Source organism: Bubalus kerabau, chromosome 3, assembly GCF_029407905.1.
Source record: "Bubalus kerabau isolate K-KA32 ecotype Philippines breed swamp buffalo chromosome 3, PCC_UOA_SB_1v2, whole genome shotgun sequence".
Classification (NCBI taxonomy): Eukaryota; Metazoa; Chordata; class Mammalia; order Artiodactyla; family Bovidae; genus Bubalus; species Bubalus kerabau.
Genome location: NC_073626.1, coordinates 88774503 through 88798156, shown reverse-complemented (window position 1 = coordinate 88798156; position 23654 = coordinate 88774503). Strand labels below are relative to the sequence as shown.

The 23654-nt window shown below is 34.3% G+C and overlaps 1 protein-coding gene across 2 annotated transcripts in view; it reads left to right on the top strand.

Annotated features, from left to right (window-relative positions):
- Nucleotides 1-23145, top strand: part of TANK (TRAF family member associated NFKB activator) — a 79432-nt gene extending 56287 nt beyond the window's left edge. For both annotated transcript variants that reach the window (XM_055572427.1, XM_055572426.1), the window contains exons 5-8: nt 11863-11939; nt 12577-12692; nt 18290-18861; nt 22295-23145. In XM_055572427.1, the coding sequence (XP_055428402.1) occupies nt 11863-11939; nt 12577-12692; nt 18290-18861; nt 22295-22471 (942 nt within the window). In that variant the 3' untranslated portion in view covers nt 22472-23145. The remainder of the gene's footprint in view (nt 1-11862; nt 11940-12576; nt 12693-18289; nt 18862-22294) is intronic.
- Nucleotides 23146-23654: the final 509 nt, after the last annotated feature.

The following is a 23654-nucleotide window of genomic DNA, read 5'->3' as shown; positions in this document are numbered from 1 at the left end:
ATATATATATATATGTATGTATGTATGTATATATATGTGTGTGTGTGTATATATATGTGTGTGTGTGTGTGTATATATATATATCTCCCTTATTCCATTAAGGCTTGATTCATCTTTTATTAGATAGAAATGTCCACTATACAATGGCACATCACAGCCTAGCCTAGAGATTACAAAGAGTTGGAGAAAATGTGTTTGTGTATAGTAACTTGCCTTCTCAGAGCAAATGTTCCATTCCCCCTGGTATTATTTTTAGAGATTGGATCAAATATGCCTTCTTTTTATACATAACACTTCTATATTACTTTCTTTGATGATTAGTCTTTGTTTATAAACTTTCTGATAGAATAATAATTAGAAGGTTGCTTTCAACAAGTTTATTCTTTAAAGTTTTCCCCAAAGTGTCATAATAAATATATCACAAACTCTAAGAAAAAAATTGATATCCAAATCATTTTAATATTTACATTGAAATTTCTCTTGTAAAAATTGAAGAACTGACTCATTAGAAAAGACCCTGATGCTGGGAAAGATTGAAGGCAGGAGGAGAAGGGGACAACAGAGGATGAGATGGTTGGATGGCATCACTGACTTGATGGACATGAGTTTGAGTAAACTCCGAGAGTTGGTGATGGACAGGAAAGCCTGGCGTGCTGCAGTCCATGGGGTCGCAGAGAGTTGGACACAACTGAGTGACTAAACTGAACTGATTCTGACCAGTATGAGGTGGTACCTCACTGTAGTTTTGATTTGCATTTATCTAATGATTAATAATGTTGAGCATCTTTTCATGTGCCTATTGGCAATCTTACATCTTCTTTAGAGAAATGTCTATTTAGGTTTTCTGCCCATATATTTTTTTTAATTTATTTTAATTGGAGGCTAATTACTTGACAATATTGTGGTGGTTTTTGCCATACATTGACATGAATCAGCCATGAGTGTACATGTGTTCCCCATCCTACCTCCCCTCCCACCTCCCTCCCCTTCCCATCCCTCAGGGTCATCCCAGTGCACCAGCCCTGAGCACCCTGTCTACATGCATCGAACCTGGACTGGCGATCTGTTTCACATATGGTAATACACATGTTTCAATGCTGTTCTCTCAAATCATCCCACCCTCGCCTTTTCCCAGAGTCCAAAAGTCTCTTCTTTACATCTGTGTCTCTTTTGCTGTCTCATTGTTACCATCTTTCTAAATTCCATATATATTTCTGCCCATATTTTGATTGGGGTTTTTTTTTTTTTTTTTTTTTTTTTTTTTCCTGTTAATGAGTTGTGTCAGCTGTTTGTATATTTTGGAAATTAAGCTCTTGTCAGTCACATCATTTGCAAATATTTTCTCCCATTCTATAGGTTATCTTTTCCTTTTGTTTATACTTTCTTTTGCTATGCAAAATCTTATAAGTTTGATTAGTCCCCATTTGTTTGTTTTTGGTCTTATTTCTGTTGGGAGACTGACCAAAGAAAACATTGGTATGATTTGTGTCAAAGAATGTTTTACCGATGTTCTCTTCTAGGAGCTTTATGGGGTCATGTCTTATATTTAAGTCTTTAAGCCATTTTATTTTTTGTGTATGGTATGAGGGTGTGTTCTAACTTAATAGATTTCTGTCTTTCCCAATAACTACTTGCTGAACAAACTCTTTTTTCTCCATTGTATATTCTTGCCTCCTTTCTCAAAGATGAATTGACTGTAGGTGTGTGAGTTTATTTCTGGGCTCTCTGCTCTGTTCTGTTGATCCATCTGTTTGTGCCAGTATAGTGCTGTTTTAATTACTACAGCTTTGTGGTATTGTCTGAAATCTGGGAGCGTTATACCTCCAGCTTTGTTCTTTTTTCTTAGGATTGCTTTGGCAATTCTGTTTTTTTTAGGGTTCTATATAAATTTTAGGCTTATTTGTTCTAGTTCTGTGAAAAATGTCATGGGTAATTTGATAAGGATCACATTAAATTTGTAGATTACTTTGAGTAGTACAGCCATTTTAACAATATTAATTCTTCCAATCCAAAAGCATGGAATGTCTTGCCATTTCCTTGAATCATCTGCTGTTTCCTTTATTAATGTTTTTTAGTTCTCAGCATATAAGTTTTTCACCTCCTTGATCAGGTTTATTTCTAAGTGTTTTATTTATTTTGTGATGTGATTTTAAAAGGGATTATTCTTTTATTGATACTTTCCAGTTCTGAGACTTTATTGTTAATGTAAAGAAACACAACAGATTTCTCTATATTAATCTTGGTGAGCCTCTGGTTTTTAATTTAATATGTAGTTTTAGGTTTTGCTTTGTTATTATACTGGAAATAAATTTTGAGGGGAGAAGATAATGAGACGTGGCATATTATTTTTTAAATCTTTTTCTCTGACTTCTAAGCAAAGTTATCTCAAATGTGGCTTTTCTCCCCTTATTTCCCACTTTTGTATGCTTTCTTACATTTCCCATTTTTCTTTTTCCTACTGTTCTCCAGAATCCACAACACAGAGTTACTGTATTCTATTCATCCCTAATTTATCTTGACCAAGGCCGGGATCGAACCTCTGTGGCCTGCAGTGGAAGCATGGCGTCTTAACCACTGGACCACCGGGAAAGTTGCTACTTTAACAACTCTTATTGAATTTGTAGTCTTCTTTAAGCTATTGCTAGAATTTGATGGGAAGAGATGGGGCTGGCACACCTAATTTATCATTTGTAGCCAATATGTTATGCTCTTTCAGTGTCTTTGTTGCTTGCTTAAGGCATTCTTGCCCTGTTATGAAAGCTGACTTTTTCCCTGAAAGATTTTTTTTTTTCTTTGTCAATTAAACATCTTTCCATATACTTGATACTTTGCTCTAAAATAGAAAGATCCTAGAATCTTAATAAAACTATTGTAAATTAGTTCCTGGGCTTTCTCTAAGCCATTATTAAATGTGATTTGTTTTTCTCCTTCTCTGTTAAGTTCCTTTTGGAAAACCAAATAATTCTGAGGTGGCTATCTTTTGTTTTCTCTCTCCTCTTTTGTTTATCAGTAGTGATTTCTATATTTCATATTGGATGGGTTTACCCACTGCTGTTTCTACCTCTAATTGCTCTTCAGTATTATGTTTCCTTCTACATTTCATCCAAATAATGCTGCAAGGGCTCACTGACTTGTCCAGATTCCCTGAAAGTGTAATTTAGGATATATCCCTGCTGGGTGGTCAGTTGCCACAGTAAACCCTGCTTTCCTTCTTGATGCTGCTCATTGAACCTTCTCTCCTCCTCCTCTTTTCCCATGTTGCAGTCACAGAATCCCTGTTCTTGTCCCAGCTCTTGTTTCTTATCTTGTCCTGAGGACAGAGTGAAAACTTTTTGGTAAAGCTAAATCTAAAACTCTCCCTTCTACTTTTTTGATAAATGTCCATTTTTTTTTTCTCTTTTTTAAAATTTATTTGGTTACACCAGGTCTTAGTTGTGGCACTCAGGATCTTTGGTCTTCGTTTACAGCATGTGGGATCTTTAGTTGCGGCATGTGGACTCTTATTTGCAACATATGGAATCTAGTTCCCTGACCAGGGATCAAACCCAGGCCTCCTCCTCAGGGAGTGCAGAGTCTTCGACACTGGACCACCAAGGAAGTCTCTCAATTTCTCATTTATATGAAAAAGATAAGAAATCTTTATAGTTAGTTGTTTTTACTAAGCTTTTTCTTGGCAAAATAAAAAGTTGGTAGCATTTTATCAGACTTCTAGCTTTGTCTTGAATTTTACTATTCCAGGAAAGCCTAATCTCAGTTTCCTTAAGGTTTTTTCTCTAAGGTTTTTTGATGCTAAGGAGAATGGCCTTATATTAATAAAGGAAGATAAAGATTAGCAGTGTTAATCAGATTTAAGGAAATGGTCATTACATTATATATTAAAATGTAGTACTCTACAATAGGGAACAGAGTATGTAAAAATATATTGGATTCAAAGAAAATTGAGAGTGGCTATCAAGAGATACGGTGAGCCTGAAGATAGACTTTAAGAAATGACTACTCGATAGACATAACATGAGAATGAATAATAAGAAAGGTGTATAATGAGGGAAGAACAGTGTACCCTCATGTCTTAATCTTAGAGAATACCCTCATTTTTAGTCTTGGAAGAATAAGGACCAGTGAAAGCACCAGAACTTAAGAAAACCTAAATATTATACTGGTAGCCAAAAGATTATCAAGAAAGAAAAGCTGCTCACTAGGGTGAAAAACTGTCAAATGAGCATTAAGCAGAAGGTGAACTTTAGGAAAGGTCACTGGATTGGTGATGAAGACATCTCTAGAAAACCATGGTGAAATCCTCAAAAGAATGGAGGGGTTAACAAAAGAAAATTGAGTTTGGAAGTTCAGCTTATGTTACAATGAGGAATGAGTACTGAGCAAACCAGTCCTCTACAAATAACAGTAATAACTGTGCAACATACAAACAAAACAATTATCTGAGGACTTTAGGTATAAACTTTGCATATTTTGGAGAGGAGTCAAAATGTGGAGCATATAATTGGCTCAGAGTAAATTCACAAGTTTTTTGTGGTTTTGTCTTGAGGGTGGCCACAGTTCTAGTGGCTGAAATTCCAATTGAAAGCCTACCACCATTCTGGCTGCAAGAACCAGAAAGGAAAACGAGCCCAGAATAACAACTGTCACCAGAGAGGGAAGGAGCCCCATAGAGGAGAGAGCCAGAGAAAATGAACTCAGAGTTCTGTGTTGAAGCCTAAGTCTCTGGATCTCCCCAAAACCAAGGATGTGTGGGCACACTGAAAGCAGTTTGCAGCTAAAGCATTAAGGAATGAGCTGAGAACTGAGCTGCTGCTCTTCAGAGGAGTGACAGTGTGAAGTCTGCGTCTAAACAATCTCATTACCTGGCGAAAACAAAAAACATCAACACCCTTTGGCACCATAAAATAATGTCTCCCCAATGTAATATTCACAGTGTTTGGGGTATAGTCCAGAATTATTCAACGTATGGTGAGTCAAGAAAATATCACCCAGTTTCAAGGGAACAGATATCAATCATGAAATAATGTACCAACTGAGATTATCAGACAAGGATTTTCAGTCAGCTACTGTAACTATGTCCAGTTGTTTATTAGGAGGTATTTAGGAAGGCAGGTAGAGAAGTAAGGTTTTGAAAGGATAGAATTAACAGTAAGGTACTCCAGTTGTCATGCGTTGTCAGATGGTTAGCTTTTAATGACAAGGTTGAGAAACACTTAAACTGAAATTTTGGTTAAGAAACTGTTGCCAAATTGCCTCTGAGAATACATGAACTGGTTTGTAAAGCTTCAGTAAATCTATCCAGGTAATTTTGGGGTTTAAATTTCTTGACATTCTTGAGCACAAAAAAAGGCTATACCAAAAGTTTCTTCTCCCAGGTAATATTTAAACATCAAAACTTGGCTTATAACTGTGCCTCACTGAGAACTATATTTGTTATATGACAGACAAGTTTTAGAATCTTAAAATTAGTTTCCATTGGTGCAATGTGTAAGTGTTATCCATCTTCCTCACCATGCTAGATGAAGTGAAATGAAGTGAAGTAAAGTGAAAGTCGCTCAGTAATGTTTGCTCAGTAATGTTCAATTCTTTGTGACCCCATGGACTATATATATAGTCCATGGAATTCTCCAGGCCAGAATACTGGAATGGGTAGCCTTTCCTTCTCCAGGTTAGATAACCTTACTATTTTACTTCTCTAGCAATTAGGACCTATAAACCAAGAAGTTGGGAGCCTGGGGCACTAAGATTTGGGTTCCAATTGTAGCTTCTCTTTCTGCTAGATGGTAGACAAATTATTTGACCTTTCCAAAGCCTTAGTAACTGTTGTTGTAGTCGCTAAGTCATGTACGACTCTTTGCAACTCCATAGACTGTAGCCCCCCAGGCTCCTCTGTCCATGGGATTTCCCAGGCAAGAATACTAGAGTGGGTTGCCGTTTCTTTCTCCAGGGGATGTTCTGGACACAGGGATCGAACCTGCGTCTTCTGCCACCAGGGAGGCCTCTAGCAAAGCCTCTAGCAAGTGTTAAAATCAAATTCAAGTATTAATACTTAATTCACAAGATTGAGCTTCCTTGGTGGCTCAGTGGTAAAGAATCCATCTGCCAATACAAGAGATGCAAATTCAATTCCTGGGAAGATCCCTTGCAGAAGGAAGTGGCCAACCTACTCCAGTATTCTTGCCTGGAAAAGCCCATGGACAGAGGAAACTGGTGGACCACAGTCCATTGGGTTGCAAAGTCAGACACGACTTAGCGACTAAATAACAACAATTCACAAGATTATGTGGATTAAGTTAAATAATATATGCATATATATATATAAGCAATAATATATTGCTTAAATAACAGCTATTTTCATGAAGATATTCTCTGTTCACCATGGTAATAACAAAACATAAAATGAGTAGTTAAAGAAAAGAATTTTCCCAGGTTATTTTGTTTTAAATGTAGTGTTCAGCAAAGGGGTGAGGGAAGTATGGGAAACCTTACTTTTTAAAATTAATCATTTATTTTCTGTTCCATATAAAAAGGCATTCCCACAATTAGATATATTTATTTGTTAAGAAAATTCAGCAAGACAACTTTTTTTAATGTTTTATTGTAACATTGAGTTGATAGTAGTTTGGGGGTATTAACATTAAACCAAAACCCTATGAAGCACTTGGAAATAATTGGGATATTTAATATTATTTTTATATTGTTTATTTTCTTGTCACTTCCTTCAGAACTCTGGGATGGATCCCATCTTGCCCCGGAATTGTTCCTGCACCAGCAGTGGATCTGCCTAGCACACTGCATCATGCAGAACCAATAAGGCTCCTAGAATTTGTGCTCCTCTTGTTTTTCTAGATTTTCAGTAATACTACTGAGAGTGAGAGGACATAGATTTCACATGGCCATAAGTTCTTGTAAACACAATTTCTATGTATTTTTTAAAATTATATTTTGTCTTTAAACTTTTAATATGCTTTTTTATTCTTATCAAATCTCTTGTAGCTTTTTTGTTCCTATTTTCTACTTGAAGCTCTTCCCTTTCTCAGTCCATTTTTGTCTCAGTATATCTAAACTAATAAATGCAACCTCAGTTTCTCCTCTAACATTTCATTCTTAGTTTCAGAAATCTAAGTGATAACTGAATCCTTATTTTCAGTTTCTTTTTCCATTGCTCATTTTTCTTTTTCTGTAGTAAATTTTATTAAGCTAGTGCTTATAACTATTCCACAGTCTATATTCCCTTTACTGATCCATCCCATCTCACCTTGACTTCTTGGTTGATATTGATTCCAAGTAAAAACATAGCTGTCTTTTCTGTTTTAAAAGCATAATCTCAGAAGTAAAATCAAATATACCCTACACTCAGTGGCCTGAGATATTGGAAAATAAGTATTCCTTTTGCATGAAAGGATCTCAGCTAAATTTAGAGAGAATCTTTGATATGAATCCTAGAATAAAGTGATAGTCATTGCTGTAGTTCAAATACGTATCATTGAAGACTTACCACCTTTATTCAGTATTAGCCTTGTAAAGTTAAGATTCCTTCCATATGAGAGAATATACCCTAAAAGTATTGAAGAGTTTGAAATAACTCAGTTTAATTTTGCTGACTTTAGTTCTTCAAAATTTTTAAAAACTAATGATTTTTAAGAAAAACTAATGAGTCAACTAATGATTCTGATTAAAATTGTTTTTTGCATTTCTTCTTCTCCCTTAGCTTTTTGGAGGTATAAATTGACAAATAAAAATTACATATATTTACAATGTATAACATGTTTTGATATATGTATACATTATGAGATGATCACCACAGTCAAGCTAATTAGCATATCTATCACTTCATATAAGTATTTTTCTATTTTATTGTGGTGAAAACATTTAAGACTTATACTCTTAGCAGATTTCAAGTATACGGTATAGTGGTATTAACTGTAGTTGTCATACTCTGCTTTAGATCTCCAGAATTGATCGATCTTGCATGACTTAAACTTGGTACTCAAATCTCCCCCCACTACCTTCCCCCAAACCCTGGCAGCCACCATTCTCCACTGCTTCTATGAGTTTGACTTTTTTAGATTTCACATATAAGCGAGATTGTGCTATATTTGTTTTTCTGTGCCTGTCTTATCTTATTCCACATAACATAATGTCCTCTAGATTTATCCATATTGTCTCAAATGACAGAATTTTCTTCTTTTTTAAAGCTGATGTCTTCAGCCTTAAAATGTGTGTGTGTGTATACACACAATATTCTATTGCATATATACCACGTTTTCTTTCACTACTCATCCATCATCAATTGACACATAGATTGAATTCGTATGTTTGCTATTGTGAATCATTTCTGTATTTTTTACATTGATTTATAAAAAGAACAAAATACTTTTAGTGCCAAATATTAAAAAGGCAGGCATTAGGGGAAATATACATTTCTTTCTTTGAAATGTTGATGTGTGACAAATCTTGGATTCCAACACAAAAATATTTGCCATTATCATATGCATTAAGAATAAGAAGGTTTTGGACTAATGAAATATTAGCACTTTTTCATTTTTCTCCTTCTTAAATATCTTTGTATATTTAACTAGGTCTTGAACAGAACATTTTTTTATATATACTACTCATCTATGAGAAACCTAAATTGATTTACACTAAAACAAATTCTCCTAATTTACATAAGAGGAAATTTAAGGAATCATTTCACAACGTCTTCCAACTGTTTCAAATGGGTTTATCTTAATGATTTAGTTGAATGACTTATCCAGTGCCATACTGGAAGTGTAAATGAAAGTACGACGTGTAAAACTCTTATTTCAGTATTCATTCCACAAGTTCGCCATTTCCAAACTAGTACTTGGAACAGTTTATAATGTTAAGTATTTTAAGTTTTAGTACCTCGAAATAAATTCATTTGTTGAATGATTTCATGTTAAAATCTCCTAAAATATAATGTTCAGAGTTTTCTTGCTTCCTTATCTGAAGTTGTAGTAACTTCAACTTCCTGCAGTGCAGGACCCACCTGGAAAATATTTGAAAATAGCAAAATATTAGTTATCTCTTCTAATGGTCACTTACTCTCTGATATGCTCACAAAACTGAGTAGTCTTCATTAGGTAAGATAATTTTATCATTTAAAAGAAATTCTGAGCTTCTGAGTTGCTATTAACTATACTAATCTTAAATCCTATGAGAAAATAGATGATCTTTTTCAGAAAATTGCATTTGATAGCTACAATGGAAAATAATATTAACTTTCTCTACCCATTCTAGATAAACCCTGCTTCAAAATGTCAGAGAATTACTTTCCTTTATTTTTTTTTAACTAGCATGTTAAGATCTCTTGAATTTTCTCTTGGGATGTGGGACATAAAAATTTCATTTGAAATATATCAACAGTAACAGAAATAATAGTAAGTAGAGCCGTCCCTAACTCCAAAGAAACTTGAAGTCCTTAATTTAGATGCTTCAGAGATTCTTCAGTAAGTCTGTCTTCCTTTACCCCCTGCCAGTACAACCCAGGAATCTTTTCCAGATAAATTCAGAAGTAAGTTGACTCGAGTTATTTGGCAAGCAAAACAAAATTCATCGTTCTTTTTCTACCTTTGCTTCACCTCTTTCTCCCTCGCCCCCCGCCATTAGTCTTTAGGCTTTGGTTTCAGAAGCAATCATTCCTACTTTATGTGTGAATCAGTATACTTTGAAAACTGGAATAGTCTTCATCACTGTTTTCTTTAACTATTTTCATTTTCAGATGAAAATTATAGGAGTTACTTCTCTTTGGTTATTTCTAGCTCCTAAGAGAGTTGGTTTTTTTTTCCATGTTGAGAATTTCAGATACTAAATTTTAAAAGGAGATTATTAGTTTAATCACCTTTTTTTATTATTTAAATTGTCAGATGTTTCTGTTCTCTTAATATTACCTCTTCTCTATTTTGTTGCTATAGATTTAATATAACCTTTTAAGAGGTTTTTATTCTTGCAGTGTCCTGACATGATTGGTTAGCTTTAAAATGTTGCCTTTTTGCCTCGTCTACACTAAAATCTACTGGTGTTCTAATTGCACATAACACTAAAGGAAAACGTTGTCTACCACTTTTAAAAACAAACTGTGAATGTGAAAATGTCTTTTATATGACTGCTTTGTAAAGCTCAGTGTGTGCATGCGTACACGCTTAGTCACTTCAGTTATGTCCAACTCTGGACAGTATCCCACTAGGCTCCTTCATCCGTGGGATTCTCCAGGCAAGAATACTGGAGGGGTTGCAGTGCCCTTCTTCAGGGGATTTTCTGACCCAGGGATCAAATCCATTCTCCTGCATCTCTAGCTTTGCAGGTGGCTTCTTTACCCACTGAGCCACCTGGGAAGCCATAAAGCTCAACAAAGCAGTTTTAATCCAGAAGAAGAAATGGCCTAAATATTGCAGACAAAAAGTATGCATCAACAAATGATCTTTGTTTTACCTCAGTATGAAAACATAATATATAAAATCGCATATGTTTGTGTTGCCAAGATTATATTTTACTACTTACTAATAATACTATTTTAGAAATGTTAAGCAAACACTAGTATTTAGAAAAAGCTGGAAAAGTAGAACAATAAACTGAAGAAATTGGAGAAGGTACGAATTTTAAGAAAAACAAACTAGAATCAGATTTTTCCCTAAAGAACAAACAATACTCTTTAAGAAACTGAAAGAACCTATTGGAAAGTAAGGTTATAAGGGAGATGTACTCAGGTGGTAAGCAATGAAGTAAAATTATCCATGTTAGTAATAGCTACAATGCCCTTAATTGAATAAAATCTGAAAAGTCACTTAATACAAAATACTCGTTTGAATTTGAACTTAAATAAGATCCCATGCAGTTTGGCCAAATTATAAATAATTGAATAATATTAAGATTTTTTCAAATATTTGAATTTATCAATTTGAAGTTTTAAAAGGTACACAAAGTTCTCTAGGTGTGATTGAAGATTTTTAAAAAATCTAAACTATGCAGTGGATACATGTTCTTTAATGTTGACTTGTGTCATAATAAGTGTAATACCAGTGGAAGCCACAGGGTGGTGGCAAGAACTTGTGTTAAAGGAGCTTAAATTCATAATTGCACTGTCTTTAAAAATGCTTGTTAAATGCTAAAGAACTGTAACTTGGTTTTGTTTATTCCTCTTATACAGCTGCATTTCTCATCAAAGAATCTATAGCAAAATACAAAGACATTGATTTAGATGTATAGGCCAATAATGGAAAAGAAGTAAACTCACATGGATTTTTTTCCTAAAGTTTCTAGTCATGTCAGATGCTTGGTGATCAGAGTAGCAGTTTCATCAAGATATTAGCAATACTGGAAATAGTATTGAAGTTACCAGAAATACTTCATGACTTCATCTTATTTTTCTACTTTCATTTTCCTTTTTCTACTGAATGTTCTCATTTTTTAAAAATCTGTTGTAATATATACATATATATGGGGCTTCCCTGCCTGGTGCCTTACCTTTGAAGTAAACAAAGAATCTGCCAGCAATGCAAGAGACCAGGGTTCAATCACTGGGTCAGGAAGATCCCCTGGAGAAGGGAAGGACTGCTCACTCCAGTATTCTTGACTGGAGAATCCCATGGACAGAGGAGCCTGGAGGGCCACAATCCATGGGGTCACAAAGAGTTGGACACAACTGAGGGACTAACACTTTCACTTTAATACATATAAACATATATATGTAAAACTAAACTTACTTTTCAGTGAGGAAGGTAAATTTTCCATTGTTTTCTGTTAATCCATTCTCATTTGAGTTTGGAAGCAATTTAAAGTGGTAATCATTTTATTTTTTTTTTTTTTTTTTTTTTTTTTGGCACTTCATTTTATATCTTTAAGGTAAGAAGACAAGAGGTTTCTTCTCCAAGGAAAGAAACTTCACCAAGGAATCTTGGCACTCCTTTATTCCATGAAAGGTAGTTCTGTATCCTTTTTTGCCCACTCTACAAATTATAAATATTGAAATACATGTGTATTTACATATTTAAGTTTTTAGCAATTGTAAGAAACAGCAGCCTTTTAAAACTAGAAGAGATGAACTCAAGGCTTCTCCATGTTAAAATGACCTAAATAAATCATATAGTTAATATCAGAGATGCTCTAAAAACTGAATTCTCTGAAGTTCTCCTATTTCAGTAGAATAAGTATTATGGCCGCATCATTCTATATGAATAGATCTTTAATCTTTTCAATGTGGAAAATAAAAAATTAAGTTTTTTCTGTTTAAAATATCTACAGAGAACAAAAAGTCAATACATTGCAGCTTCTAATGTAAGAATGAGACAGCCAGCATAAGTGAAATATAGGAATAAGGAGACATGCTAGTTTGTGCAATATGTATGTATTAGAACTTTATCACTTACTTTGTGCCTGGCTCGCCAAATATTAAAGTTGTTTTAGGAAATATTGTCTAGGAATTTAAAATGATATTTTTAAACTTGAACCTTTCAGTAATTATTTTGTGGTAGAGTCAAAGGTGCTTGTAAATTCAATCATGATTTTTAAAATTTGAAGATATAGTCTTTACATTTTAAAATGTTGATTTATTTTTAGAAGCTATATAGAGAAGACTTTCCGTGATCTGAAAGAAGAATTTCATAGAATATGCTTGCTAGCTAAAGCACAAAAAGACCACTTAAGCAAACTTAATGTACCAACCGCTGCACCTGGTAAGGTTTGATTTAATATACAGAAATGTTAATTTTATTGGTTGAAATTGATTTCTTTTTGATTGTGAAAATATTTCTAAATGCTTATTAAGTGCTGAGGATTGTGACTTGTGCCTTTCACCACTTATAATGGGTAAGTGCTGTTTAATTCTGTAATTATTACATTATATAATTATTGGCCTCTTCCCTGTCTATTTTGTGTAGCGCTATTCAGATTGAATTGATTGACATAATTACTAATCCTCTTAATAAGAAGTCCTACCTTGGAAAAATAAATATAGGCTATATCTCTCAAAATCTTCAATTGCTATTGGGTGTCTTATTAAAATTAATTGATATATTAGTAAACAGCCTAGAAGCTACATGATCATATATGAGCTAAATAAAATTATAACATTAGATTTGCTTTTTAACTTCTGCCTGAAAGTTAATTGGACACCATAGATACATTCTTCTAACTTGATTGAAGAAATGAACATTTCACATTTCATGAGTCCAGTTCTGTTGAAGGCACAAAGTGCAAATTGAGTATAAAATACAACTCAAAAGGAATATCTGTTTTACAGATATAGTTTGGTGTGGTTTTTAAAAGCCCTACCCTTCCCTAAAACCCCAGACAGGTTTCCTGGTATTTGCTTCAGTAGTTAAATATGAATAGCAAAATACCAAGGATTGAATTTGGCTACCAAGCACCTCTGTAAACAAAAGGGAGGTAAGCTGATCATTTATAATGATAAATTCTCCTTTGCCCTTGTGATTTGAGGTATTCTGCATACAGTTCCGAAGAGATGTGATTTACAGTTTTCAATCTGAAAGATGTTGCAGCAGTGCTAACACCCCTTTAATTAAAGATCACTTCCCATTTCTTAAAACTCATAGCTAGGCTATTTAAGAAATCATTTTATTGTGAAAATTTACTTTTTGCTTACTGCTTCCATTTTGTTTTCAGAAAAGGTACACAGTGTTCTGTTGGAAAAGCAAAACAGTCTTTGTAGACAGACACAGTTTACTTCTCTCTTTGCTGTACTTCCCCAGAAAGAGCTCTGATTTTTTACACTTTAATTTCTGTCATTTTCATGAGAAATTGATCTTTTCTACAGACTGAAAACACTAGGTACTTCTGAAGTAAAAGAATTATCTTTATTTAAAATCTACTAGCTATAGAGATGGAGTACCTAAGAATTCATAAACATGCCTCTTTGAACATCAGCATCTTATCAAAACATTGTAATGGTGACATATTCATTGTTAAACAGAGAACCTACCCATTATCAGTGGCATAATACTTTGACCGTTTTTAAGTTACACAGGTCTAAATCTGAGTATGTATCTGTCAACTGGAATGCTTAACAACTGGAGTGTTTAACTTCAATTTCTTTCCCACTAAAACTGTTTGATAACAATATTCTTACGTTTTATATTAACTGTGTCACAAATAATAAATACAGCATTATTCTTGAAATATTTTAGGTCTTTTGTGCTACAGACTCCAGTGAAGTTTTCTGACTCCAAATAAACCACAGTATCAAATATTATGCTTCTGAAAGGAGTAGATCAAAGAGGGAAAAAAGAAAAAGAAATGTTTGGAGATGGGTTGGGGAAGACGCCTGCCTGTTCAGGTTTATTTTAAGGGTGAACAACTACATTGAATACAAATATCAAGTAACTGTTTTAATGTGATTTGCATAATATAGCTGGAAAGAGTATATTTAACATGATTGTCCCCTGTGTTATTTTTTGTTAAAATTTGATTTTTACTTTTAAGAAACAGATATAGTTCATAAATTGCTGAGTTATTAGAATAATAAATTTTAATTTTTTCTTCTCATCCACATATGACAATAACCTTGAGAAAGGATAAAGATGAAATGTATGCTTAAACAATTATGGCTTCAGGAAGAAGTACTGTTTGGTCCATGAAGCAGGGTCATATTTCATTGGGGATCAGGAGACGAGGATATAGGACTATAAGTTAAAACAACCATCAGATCTTTTTCTTTTGTCATATACCAGATAATTAAACTGAGAAGTAGTCCAAATGGACAGCCTGTTCTTAAAATTTAGAAATCTAAAATTTAGAGAAAAGTGTCCTTGAAGTAAACAAAGTAGAAAGACACTTAGCTCACCTAATCGTGTTTCTTAGTATACTGTCAGAATGACAAGCACTTTCATGCAGCTTGAGTTTTAAATTTTCTAAGCTTAGATTTCTAGTAGCCTTAGAAATCTTAGGTTTAAACAAAAAAAATTTTTTTGTGAATAGTAACTCTCATTGCTTGAACAGATTAATTCAGAAGATTAATGTGCTGAGAGGTATGCCAACTAGCTATACTGAAAGAAAATATATGCTTTTTTACACTTGTTTGGGTTTTCTATGTTTTGTTCACAAAGGGGATAGACCTACTTCTGGAAAAGAAATTTAAAGCACATTTCTATCATTTTGGAGATTCTTTTCTATAATGTAGAAAGCAGCACGTTCAATGTGTCATAATGATTCAGAACACAGGCTCTAGAGTTAGGCTGCCTGAGTTCCAGTTCCAGATCTGCCATTCATTCATTAGCTGTGTAGCCCTGGAATTAACCCCTGAATTAACACACATACAATGGTTATAAGTGTGAGGCACATAGAAGTTCTGTTAATGTTAATAGTTGTCATTAGCAGCAGCAGCAGATTCTTTTGCATTCATCTGTTCTCCTATTGAAGAACATTTAGATAAGTGTTTCCTCCTTCTCAGGTGTTAACAAAATTTAGTTACCTCAAGAGGTGGTTTTCCTGATTTATTATTTGCAATTAGTAAGTGTAATCTACAAAGAAAGTACTATTTCCTAGAATTTCCTACCATTTTTTAAAGTCTACTACCAGGAAAAATGACTACTTGAGAGTTAATGGACTTTAAGAACCTCAGAGGACAAAGAAATCCTGCCAACCAGTTGTGCTTTATCTTAATTACTGTACCACTTCCCTTGTGGCTCAGCTGGTAAAGAATCTGCCTGCAATGCAGGAGACCTGGGTTAAATCCCTGAGTTGGGAAGATCCCCTGGAGAAGGGAAAGGCTACCCACTCCAGTATTCTGGCCTGGTATAGTCCATGGGGTTGCAAAGAGTGGGACACCACTGAGACACTTGTACTTTCACTTTCGCTCCTAGTTACAGACAGATTATCTAGCAAATGTAGACTATTATACTAAGCTCCATGGAAAAGAGATTCAGATTCATTCAGAATGCATTTATTGAAGACATACTGTGTGCAAGTTCTGAGCAGGGTTCTGGAGAAAATGGGAAACAAAACAGTTCAGGAACTCAAGAAATCTACCGTAATGGGAGAAAGAGGTAATTTGCAAATAAAATGCAGAGTGTTTAGTCCTCAGGGCACCCACGAGTCATTACTAAACCAGTCTTGGGAAGCCACAGCCAGCCATCCAGAGAAGTGAATGTCCAAGCCAAGAAATGAAGAGCGTATAAGAGTGAGGCAAAGAATACCAGAAGCGGGCAGTTCAGATAGTCTGCACAGCATGTGCAAAGGCCCAAAGACAAGAGAGTATGGCCTTTTGGACAACTGTACCAAAGTTCATTAAGGCTGGAGTAAGGAGTGGAGCAGGTGTGGTGAAAGATGACAGCAGGGAGAGGCGATCAAGGATCAGTCATGCACAGTTTTATACGAATTTTAGGGCTGAAGGTCTTGGAGAGCCATGAAAAGGTTTTATTAAGAAAATAACCTGACCAAATACATATTTTAGAAAAACTAAGGCAGGATAGAGGAAAGCAGTGTAGATAGTGGAGTGGATATGAGAAAAATTTAGATGCAAGGAAGCAGTTCAAAGGCTGCTGTAGTTAATCCAGTAAGAGAAGATGGCACATACTAAAGAGAGGCAGAGGTATGCAACAGGATGAACTAAAGAAGCTGTTGGCATCGTTCTACAATCATGTCCAAACAGTAAACATCTTGTGTTGGAATGTAGCTTGGCAAAGAAGAGAAAGGTGTTATAAGACTGTAAACACCAAAAGGAAAGGAAAAGAATGACATTTGTTAAGTGCTTACTGATCTGGGCAAACGCTGTATTGCACAGTGCTCTCTATACCCTGTCTGCTTAAATTGGCATCATTGGTTAATGTACAGCTTCACTGATGACTAACTTTTTAGTGTGCTGATTTAAAAAAAAGTCACCAAGCTTCGCTGGCGGCTCAGACGATAAAGCGTCTGTCTGCAATGCGGGAGACCTGAGTCCAGTCCCTGGGTCAAGAAGATCCAGTGGTGAAGGAAATGGCAACCCACTCTAGTACTCTTGCCTGGAAAATTCCATGGATGGAGGAGCCTGGTGGGCTACATACAGTCCATGGGGTTACAAAGAGTTGGACACAACTGAGCGACTTCACTTTCACTTAAAAAAATTTTTTTTTTTTTTTACCATTTGTCCATTTAATGAAAATATACATATTACCAGCCTCCAATTTCACTGTCTTCTAGAAATAACATTGTGGGGCATAATTTAGCTTTTTCTAATCTCTCAATATCATCAGCAATGGATAGTGCTTTGATCATTATTTTTTTGCATTGAAAAACATAGCCCTTGTTGGCCCTACGCTGAACTGTAGTGTTTTCTGAGTTCTGCTTTTTTGTTTTTCTTGTCTCGTGCTTTCAGCTCTTACTGATAACTGCATCTGCTTTTAACAACTCAGGTCCATACCTTGTAGTTTGCTGCTTCTAACCAGCTATGAACTAGGCAGACATCATCAAGCTTGTTAGAATGAATCTAAAATGAGAATAAGAGCAAAATTCATCTGTGGGCCTTGTGGCTCTAAACCTGACTCCTCAGAAGCACTGTTTGCTTATTTTCTAGCTTTTGCCTGTGTCCTTGAGAGCTGAATTTGTTGGAAAAGTATCTTCTAGATAGATGAGCTTCGGAGTTTCTAATATATACCTGATAACTACCTGTTATCTAGAGAGGCCTTTTATAAATGAGAAAATCCTATCTTCACGTAGAGTTTTCTGAACATGCATCCTAAAATTTCATCCTTCTTGGTTGCTTCCAATCTTTTCTCTCCCTAACACCCACCACCACCACTCCCTCACATAGAGTAGACAGTGGCTAAGCTGATTGGTGATATATTGATATTTGTCACACAGACATGTTATAGGGGAGTAAATGACCTAATTCATATAGATTCTTAACCTGTACAGTATATTAATATATATATGACTGGTAAGGAGTTTTCCTTTTAATAACTTACTTGTCTAAGCAAGCTAACAGTTGCAGCTTCCATTACTGACAAAATGTTGAAATGTATATACTATAAGCAAATGTTTTTAAGTGTAGAGCAGAATAACTGTGAACAAGACTCAAGGCTTACAGCACAAGACCTAGGAAAAGACAAAGTGGTTAAACTGTGACTAGTACGTTATATTCCAGTTCACACACTGGAGACTGCTAATATTTCTGTGTAAGATGGTCGCAAATGTAAAAAAAAATGCCAGTTGTCTTCAGTTACTATAAAAACCAATAGAAAAAATAATACTCATCTATCCAAAGCTAATTGAACATTCAGATTTGTAAGAATGATTGAAATGCGACTGTTTTCCTTTTGTGTTTTTTTCCCTGCAGAGACACAGTGCTCTATGCCTATACAGTGTACGGATAAAACAGATAAACAAGAAGTGCTGTTTAAGCCTCAGGCAAAAGATGATATAAATAGAGGTGCACCGTGCATCACATCTGTCACACCAAGAGGACTGGGCCAAGATGAGGAAGACACATCTTTTGAATCACTTTCTAAATTCAATGTCAAGTTTCCACCTACGGACAATGACTCTACTTTCTTACATAGCACTCCAGAAAGACCCGATGTCCTTGGTTCTGTCACATCTGAGACTGTGTGCCAGGATCAGTTTAATATGGAGCCCAGAGACAATCCAGGAAACTTGGTCAAAACAGAAGAAACTTTATTTGAAATACAGGGAATTGACCCCATAGCTTCAGCTATACAAAACCTTAAAACAACTGACAAAACAAAACCCTCAAATACTTGTATTAGGACATCTCTGGATAGAGCTCCGTGTTTGCCACCTGGAGACCATAATGCATTATTTGTAAATACATTCCCACTTCAGGACCCATCTGATGCACCTTTTCCTTCACTCGATTCCCCAGGAAAAGCTATCCGAGGACCACAGCAGGTAACTGTTTTGCATTAACAAATATATTATGTGTGAACACACATTTTGCCATGCATGCACAGATACGCATCTCTTTCAGGTTATCAGACATCTTTTTTAAACTACTGACTAGCCAAAGTTAAGCTTTCAACTAACAAAATCCAGGTCTTGTAATAAATGACATGAAATTTAAAAGATGATTATGGCAAAGGTCTATTATAAAATACCTTAAAATTTATGGCACATTTAAAAATACATGTAAACCTTATCTATATCTAGTGTGTGTCATTATCTTACGTAGTCCCTTACTCAGATTTTTACTCAGTATCATTGTTATAATAAGATTCTTTATTAAATTTCATTCTGTGAAGCAGATGTCATTTTTTATCAAAAAGTTGTATATGTTATACTTACCTTTATAAGAATGCATCATTTTTTTAATAATAATCACATTGTATGTTTCTATTTCTGAAAATAAGTGAAATGTCTTTCAAATAATACTTTTGTGCAGTCTCATTTATACAGTACTTAGGATCTGGAGGGTTTGGTTTTGGTTTCTAATCTGGCCCTGAACATGCAGCCTAATATATTTTTTAAATAGTCTCTACATATATATAAATTTTATCAAATTCTTTAATGTTTCTAAAGCTTGCAGACTACTTACAGCCCATCCTTAACGCCACCCCAGTCCCCTCCTACCCTCCCTTTTATTCAGGTGCTATTACAAAATGATTCTTTAAGTTTAAAAAAAAATGGGGGGGGGGGGTGTTTAATGCCTGAAGACAACTGAAAAATATACAGTTGTTAAAATAAACAGAAGCTTGTTTTAAAAAATCCAGATTGCTACAAGTGTCTAAAACAAATTGAGGACATTTGTTTGATTTCCCTTTGCCTTGAGATATTGTACTGAAAACCAAAACACACCAACAACTTGATTAATACTCTTTGGCTTTGTCAGTATTTTTATAGGTTATAGACTTTTAAATCCACATACGAAGAAGGCAATAGTCAAGCTGTGGTATAGTTTAGCAGTGGAGAAAAGGAGGCAGCTCTGACAGTAAGCTTTAATTATTGACTCACTTATGTTCTACATTGTACCTTATTTTACATCCTAGTCACAGTTATAGTTACTACTTAATGAAACAAATTACACAGTTTCATTTATTGCAAGTAGAATTCCTGCGGAGCTGTGAAGCGCATCAGTTCTAATGCTTGTTACTTTTTCTCCATTCTATCCCCTGCTTGTCCTTTTACTAGTCTGTACAGTCATGTTTCAGTAGATGGCACCCTGCATTGTGCATTTGCTGTCTATGCTGCAGCAAGGGAAACAGCTGGTATGTGATTACAACTTGATGGAAAAGTATTCAGCTTAAAAAATGCAGGAGAATTGGTGTTGAGCTGTCACAAGACATGGGGCATAAGGTTAGATAATTGATATTTTGGCAGAAAAGGCAGAGACATTCGTCTGTTTTGAATGCTGTGTTACAGTTTAGGATTCAAAGGATATTTCTTAAAATGGGTTTTTTAAAACATTTTGTTGTTTTATTTACTTTAGTAAAGCTACTATGAGGAATACAGAATTCTTGAGTTGTTGATAACAAAAGGAAGTGAAATTTTGGTTTCATAATTCAGATTTTTACTTTTATATCATTACTACTTAACACCTTTTTTATACATTCAACTATCATAATAAAGTCTAAAGTATATCTGTTTATTTTGCTCTATGTGATTTTCTTTTCTTCCAACTTTTGCTGAGTCAGTCATTGGGGTCCCAACCAAATTCTGTGAAAAGATCAAATCTGAACTAATAGCTCCTAACAGAGAAGGATAAGTATGGACTTTGAAAATAAATTGGCAGTAGAAGATTGGCTTATCAACTGTTTGCTCCTGAGCCTGTTACTATTTTACAGATTTTAATTAAAAGTATCTTTAATTTTAATAATCTTTTATTTATACCCATATCAATTTCCCATTAGAATGGTACCTATTTTAGTTGTACTTTTTGTTTAAACTGCCAACACTAAAATTTAAGTCTAGTTAACTCTTATATACTCAGAGTTACTACTGCTTTTCTTTCATCATGGGAGAAAGGAAATGATTTCACTCCAAATTTCAAATATGTATTTTAAATATTACTGTTTTTTGTTATAAAATAGCCACTTCTCACAAAAGGATTTGAGTCAATGTTATAAGCCCTCTGTACTGATACTTGAATGTATCTGGATGCTTAGACAGACTTTGTATATTTACACCAACTGTACACAGCTGTCCAGTAAAATGTTTATAAGAAGACAGTGATGACGTGAACCCCAAATGCTTCAATTAGTAATATACTGTTTACGTAATGATTGGCTAACCAGGATGAAAGAGATTGGTTAAAGGAATGAAAACTAACACTGTGTCAAGAGTTGGATCAGGTTGTTATTTTAAGAGCAAATTAGTAATAGGAGCACAAAGGGATCTCTTTAAGTTGGCTTTTTGAGGTGATTTTCCTCCAAGTGCCAGAGTTTAGATATTTTAAGATAAGAAAGCAAATTTAAGAAATAATTTGGCTCATAGCATTTCAGGAAAATAAGATATTCTAGTCAACAAACATTTACAGAGCACCTACTCTTGAACTAAATGCCTTCTCTTGCCCTTCTAAATATTTTTTTAATAGTAAATACAGTTAAGAGTATGTATGTGCTACTTATTATACTGGAGGTAGTTCTGTTGAAGTATGCTTTTCCATAATTCTTCAATTGGGCAACTGTTGACAGGCTTCACTTTATTTAGCCATAAGAAAGGGTAAGAAGGCCAAAGTATGCACTGTATAACAGAGGCAAAATAAGAAGTCAAAAGAATGTATCCAATGTTGGGTTTTGTTGAATGATTAAATATTTGAGGTTTCAAAAAAGAACTGATCAATAAAATCCATTTCATACTTAAAAAATTATTTTCAAAAATTACTTATTTCTATGATTTATTCATTGTGGATTTGCTGGTAAATAGTAGTAAAATTTAAATTACTCTTGATCAAAATGCATGTTCACACGCATCAGGTCTAGTGTTCTGTGTACTAATTAAGGTCCTATAACTGAAAGTTTCCAATTAAAATCAAAAAGATAGAATTTTAATTTTTTTAAAGTCTCAGTATTGACTGTTGCTCCAAAACTATTATCACTGTGATAATGGGTATTAAAACATGCTGGTGTTAAAACTGAAAGTTTTTTAGTTTGTGAAGATAAAGTGTGTGAATGTGTATTTTAAGTGATTCTTTAAGTTAAGCTATACCCTTTATGAAAAAGAGAATTGAGTCATGTCCTTATGCTAATTCTATGGAAAGGTAATTTGCTTTCATATTAGGGAATTTCATATATATTATATATCCCATTCAAAAAATTTGAATTTGAAATTCAGTGCAAGTTGATTTTAAATACAAATAACAGAAGATGTTTTTATTTGTTTCCTGCAGCCCATTTGGAAGCCCTTTCCTAATCAAGACAGTGACTTATCGGTACTAAGTGGCACAGGCTCTGAACTGCATATACCTCGCGTATGTGAATTCTGTCAAGCAGTTTTCCCACCATCCATTACATCCAGGGGGGATTTCCTCCGGCATCTTAATTCACACTTTAATGGGGAGACTTAAGATGCATTGAAAACAGACATGTCAAGTTCTACGTGATGATTTTGGGTTTGTAATATTATATATTAATACTTGATTGCAAACTTAGCTCAAGATCATTTACTGAAAAATCCAGTCACTGCTATTTGAATTTCTAAACAATATTGTAACTGTCTTTTATTGCCTTTTAAAAGATTGTTTTGTACAAAGCTGTAATTCATTGTATTGATGTTTACAGTGTTTATTATATATGGGATTATGCAATTGTGTAACAATAATTTATGTTTTTTCAAATGTCTAAGCTTATTGCTTGGGTTTCTAGTTAGAACTATTGAATGTGGTGATGTCAAATGTTTATAGGGTTTTTTAAATTTTTTTTCATTTTAAAATTTAGATTATTTATGCATTGGGTGTTCTTTTTGAATAAACCTATAATAGAGAATAGCAGACAAGATAAATATCTGAGTAAATACCAAACTTAAGGCATTTGTTGCTCAGTGATAAAAATCACTGGTGGGATTATTTAAAGACTTTAGTGTTCTTTTTTCTTTAATAATAGACATAGGTTTAATTTTTTCTGTATGTATAGCTACAGGATGAAGTTAGTTAAATATTAAGAGTTACTTATGTTGTGATAGTTAATGTGTTCTTTGTTCCTGAATAAAAAAATAAATCACATTTGGGGGAAATTCATAAAATTCATGTTTCTTTCCAGTAATCTGAAAGAAGGGTGATACCAGATCTGGTGACATTTTATTGCAACTAATAGATCACACTGAAATTTAAAATTATTTTTCAGGATAAACTTTCTAAAGGAACACATTTGTCTTTAATGGGAGCAAATATAAAACCTTGTAAGGATTATTCATATTTATTAATTTATATTAGAAATGTTCACATTCTTGTTAAGAAATTGTTAATTCATTGTTAGCAGCCTGATTGATGACCAGTGGAGAATATTTAAGAGAGAGGATACCAAATTCAGAAGACTGCAGAATTTTGTTTAAAATGAGACTTCCCTATGATTCTTGTCATTTAGGTTTCTCTTCCCTCCCCCACCCCACTCTCAATTTTTTTAAATGTTTGAGACATGGCTTCTCTTTTATGAAGTAAACACTGATTTGCAACTCTCAAAACAGAAATTTAAGCCTTCTTGGGAGCAAGTGTTTTAGAAAGCTGGAGGGAGGGTTTCTGATAAGGGGTTGGA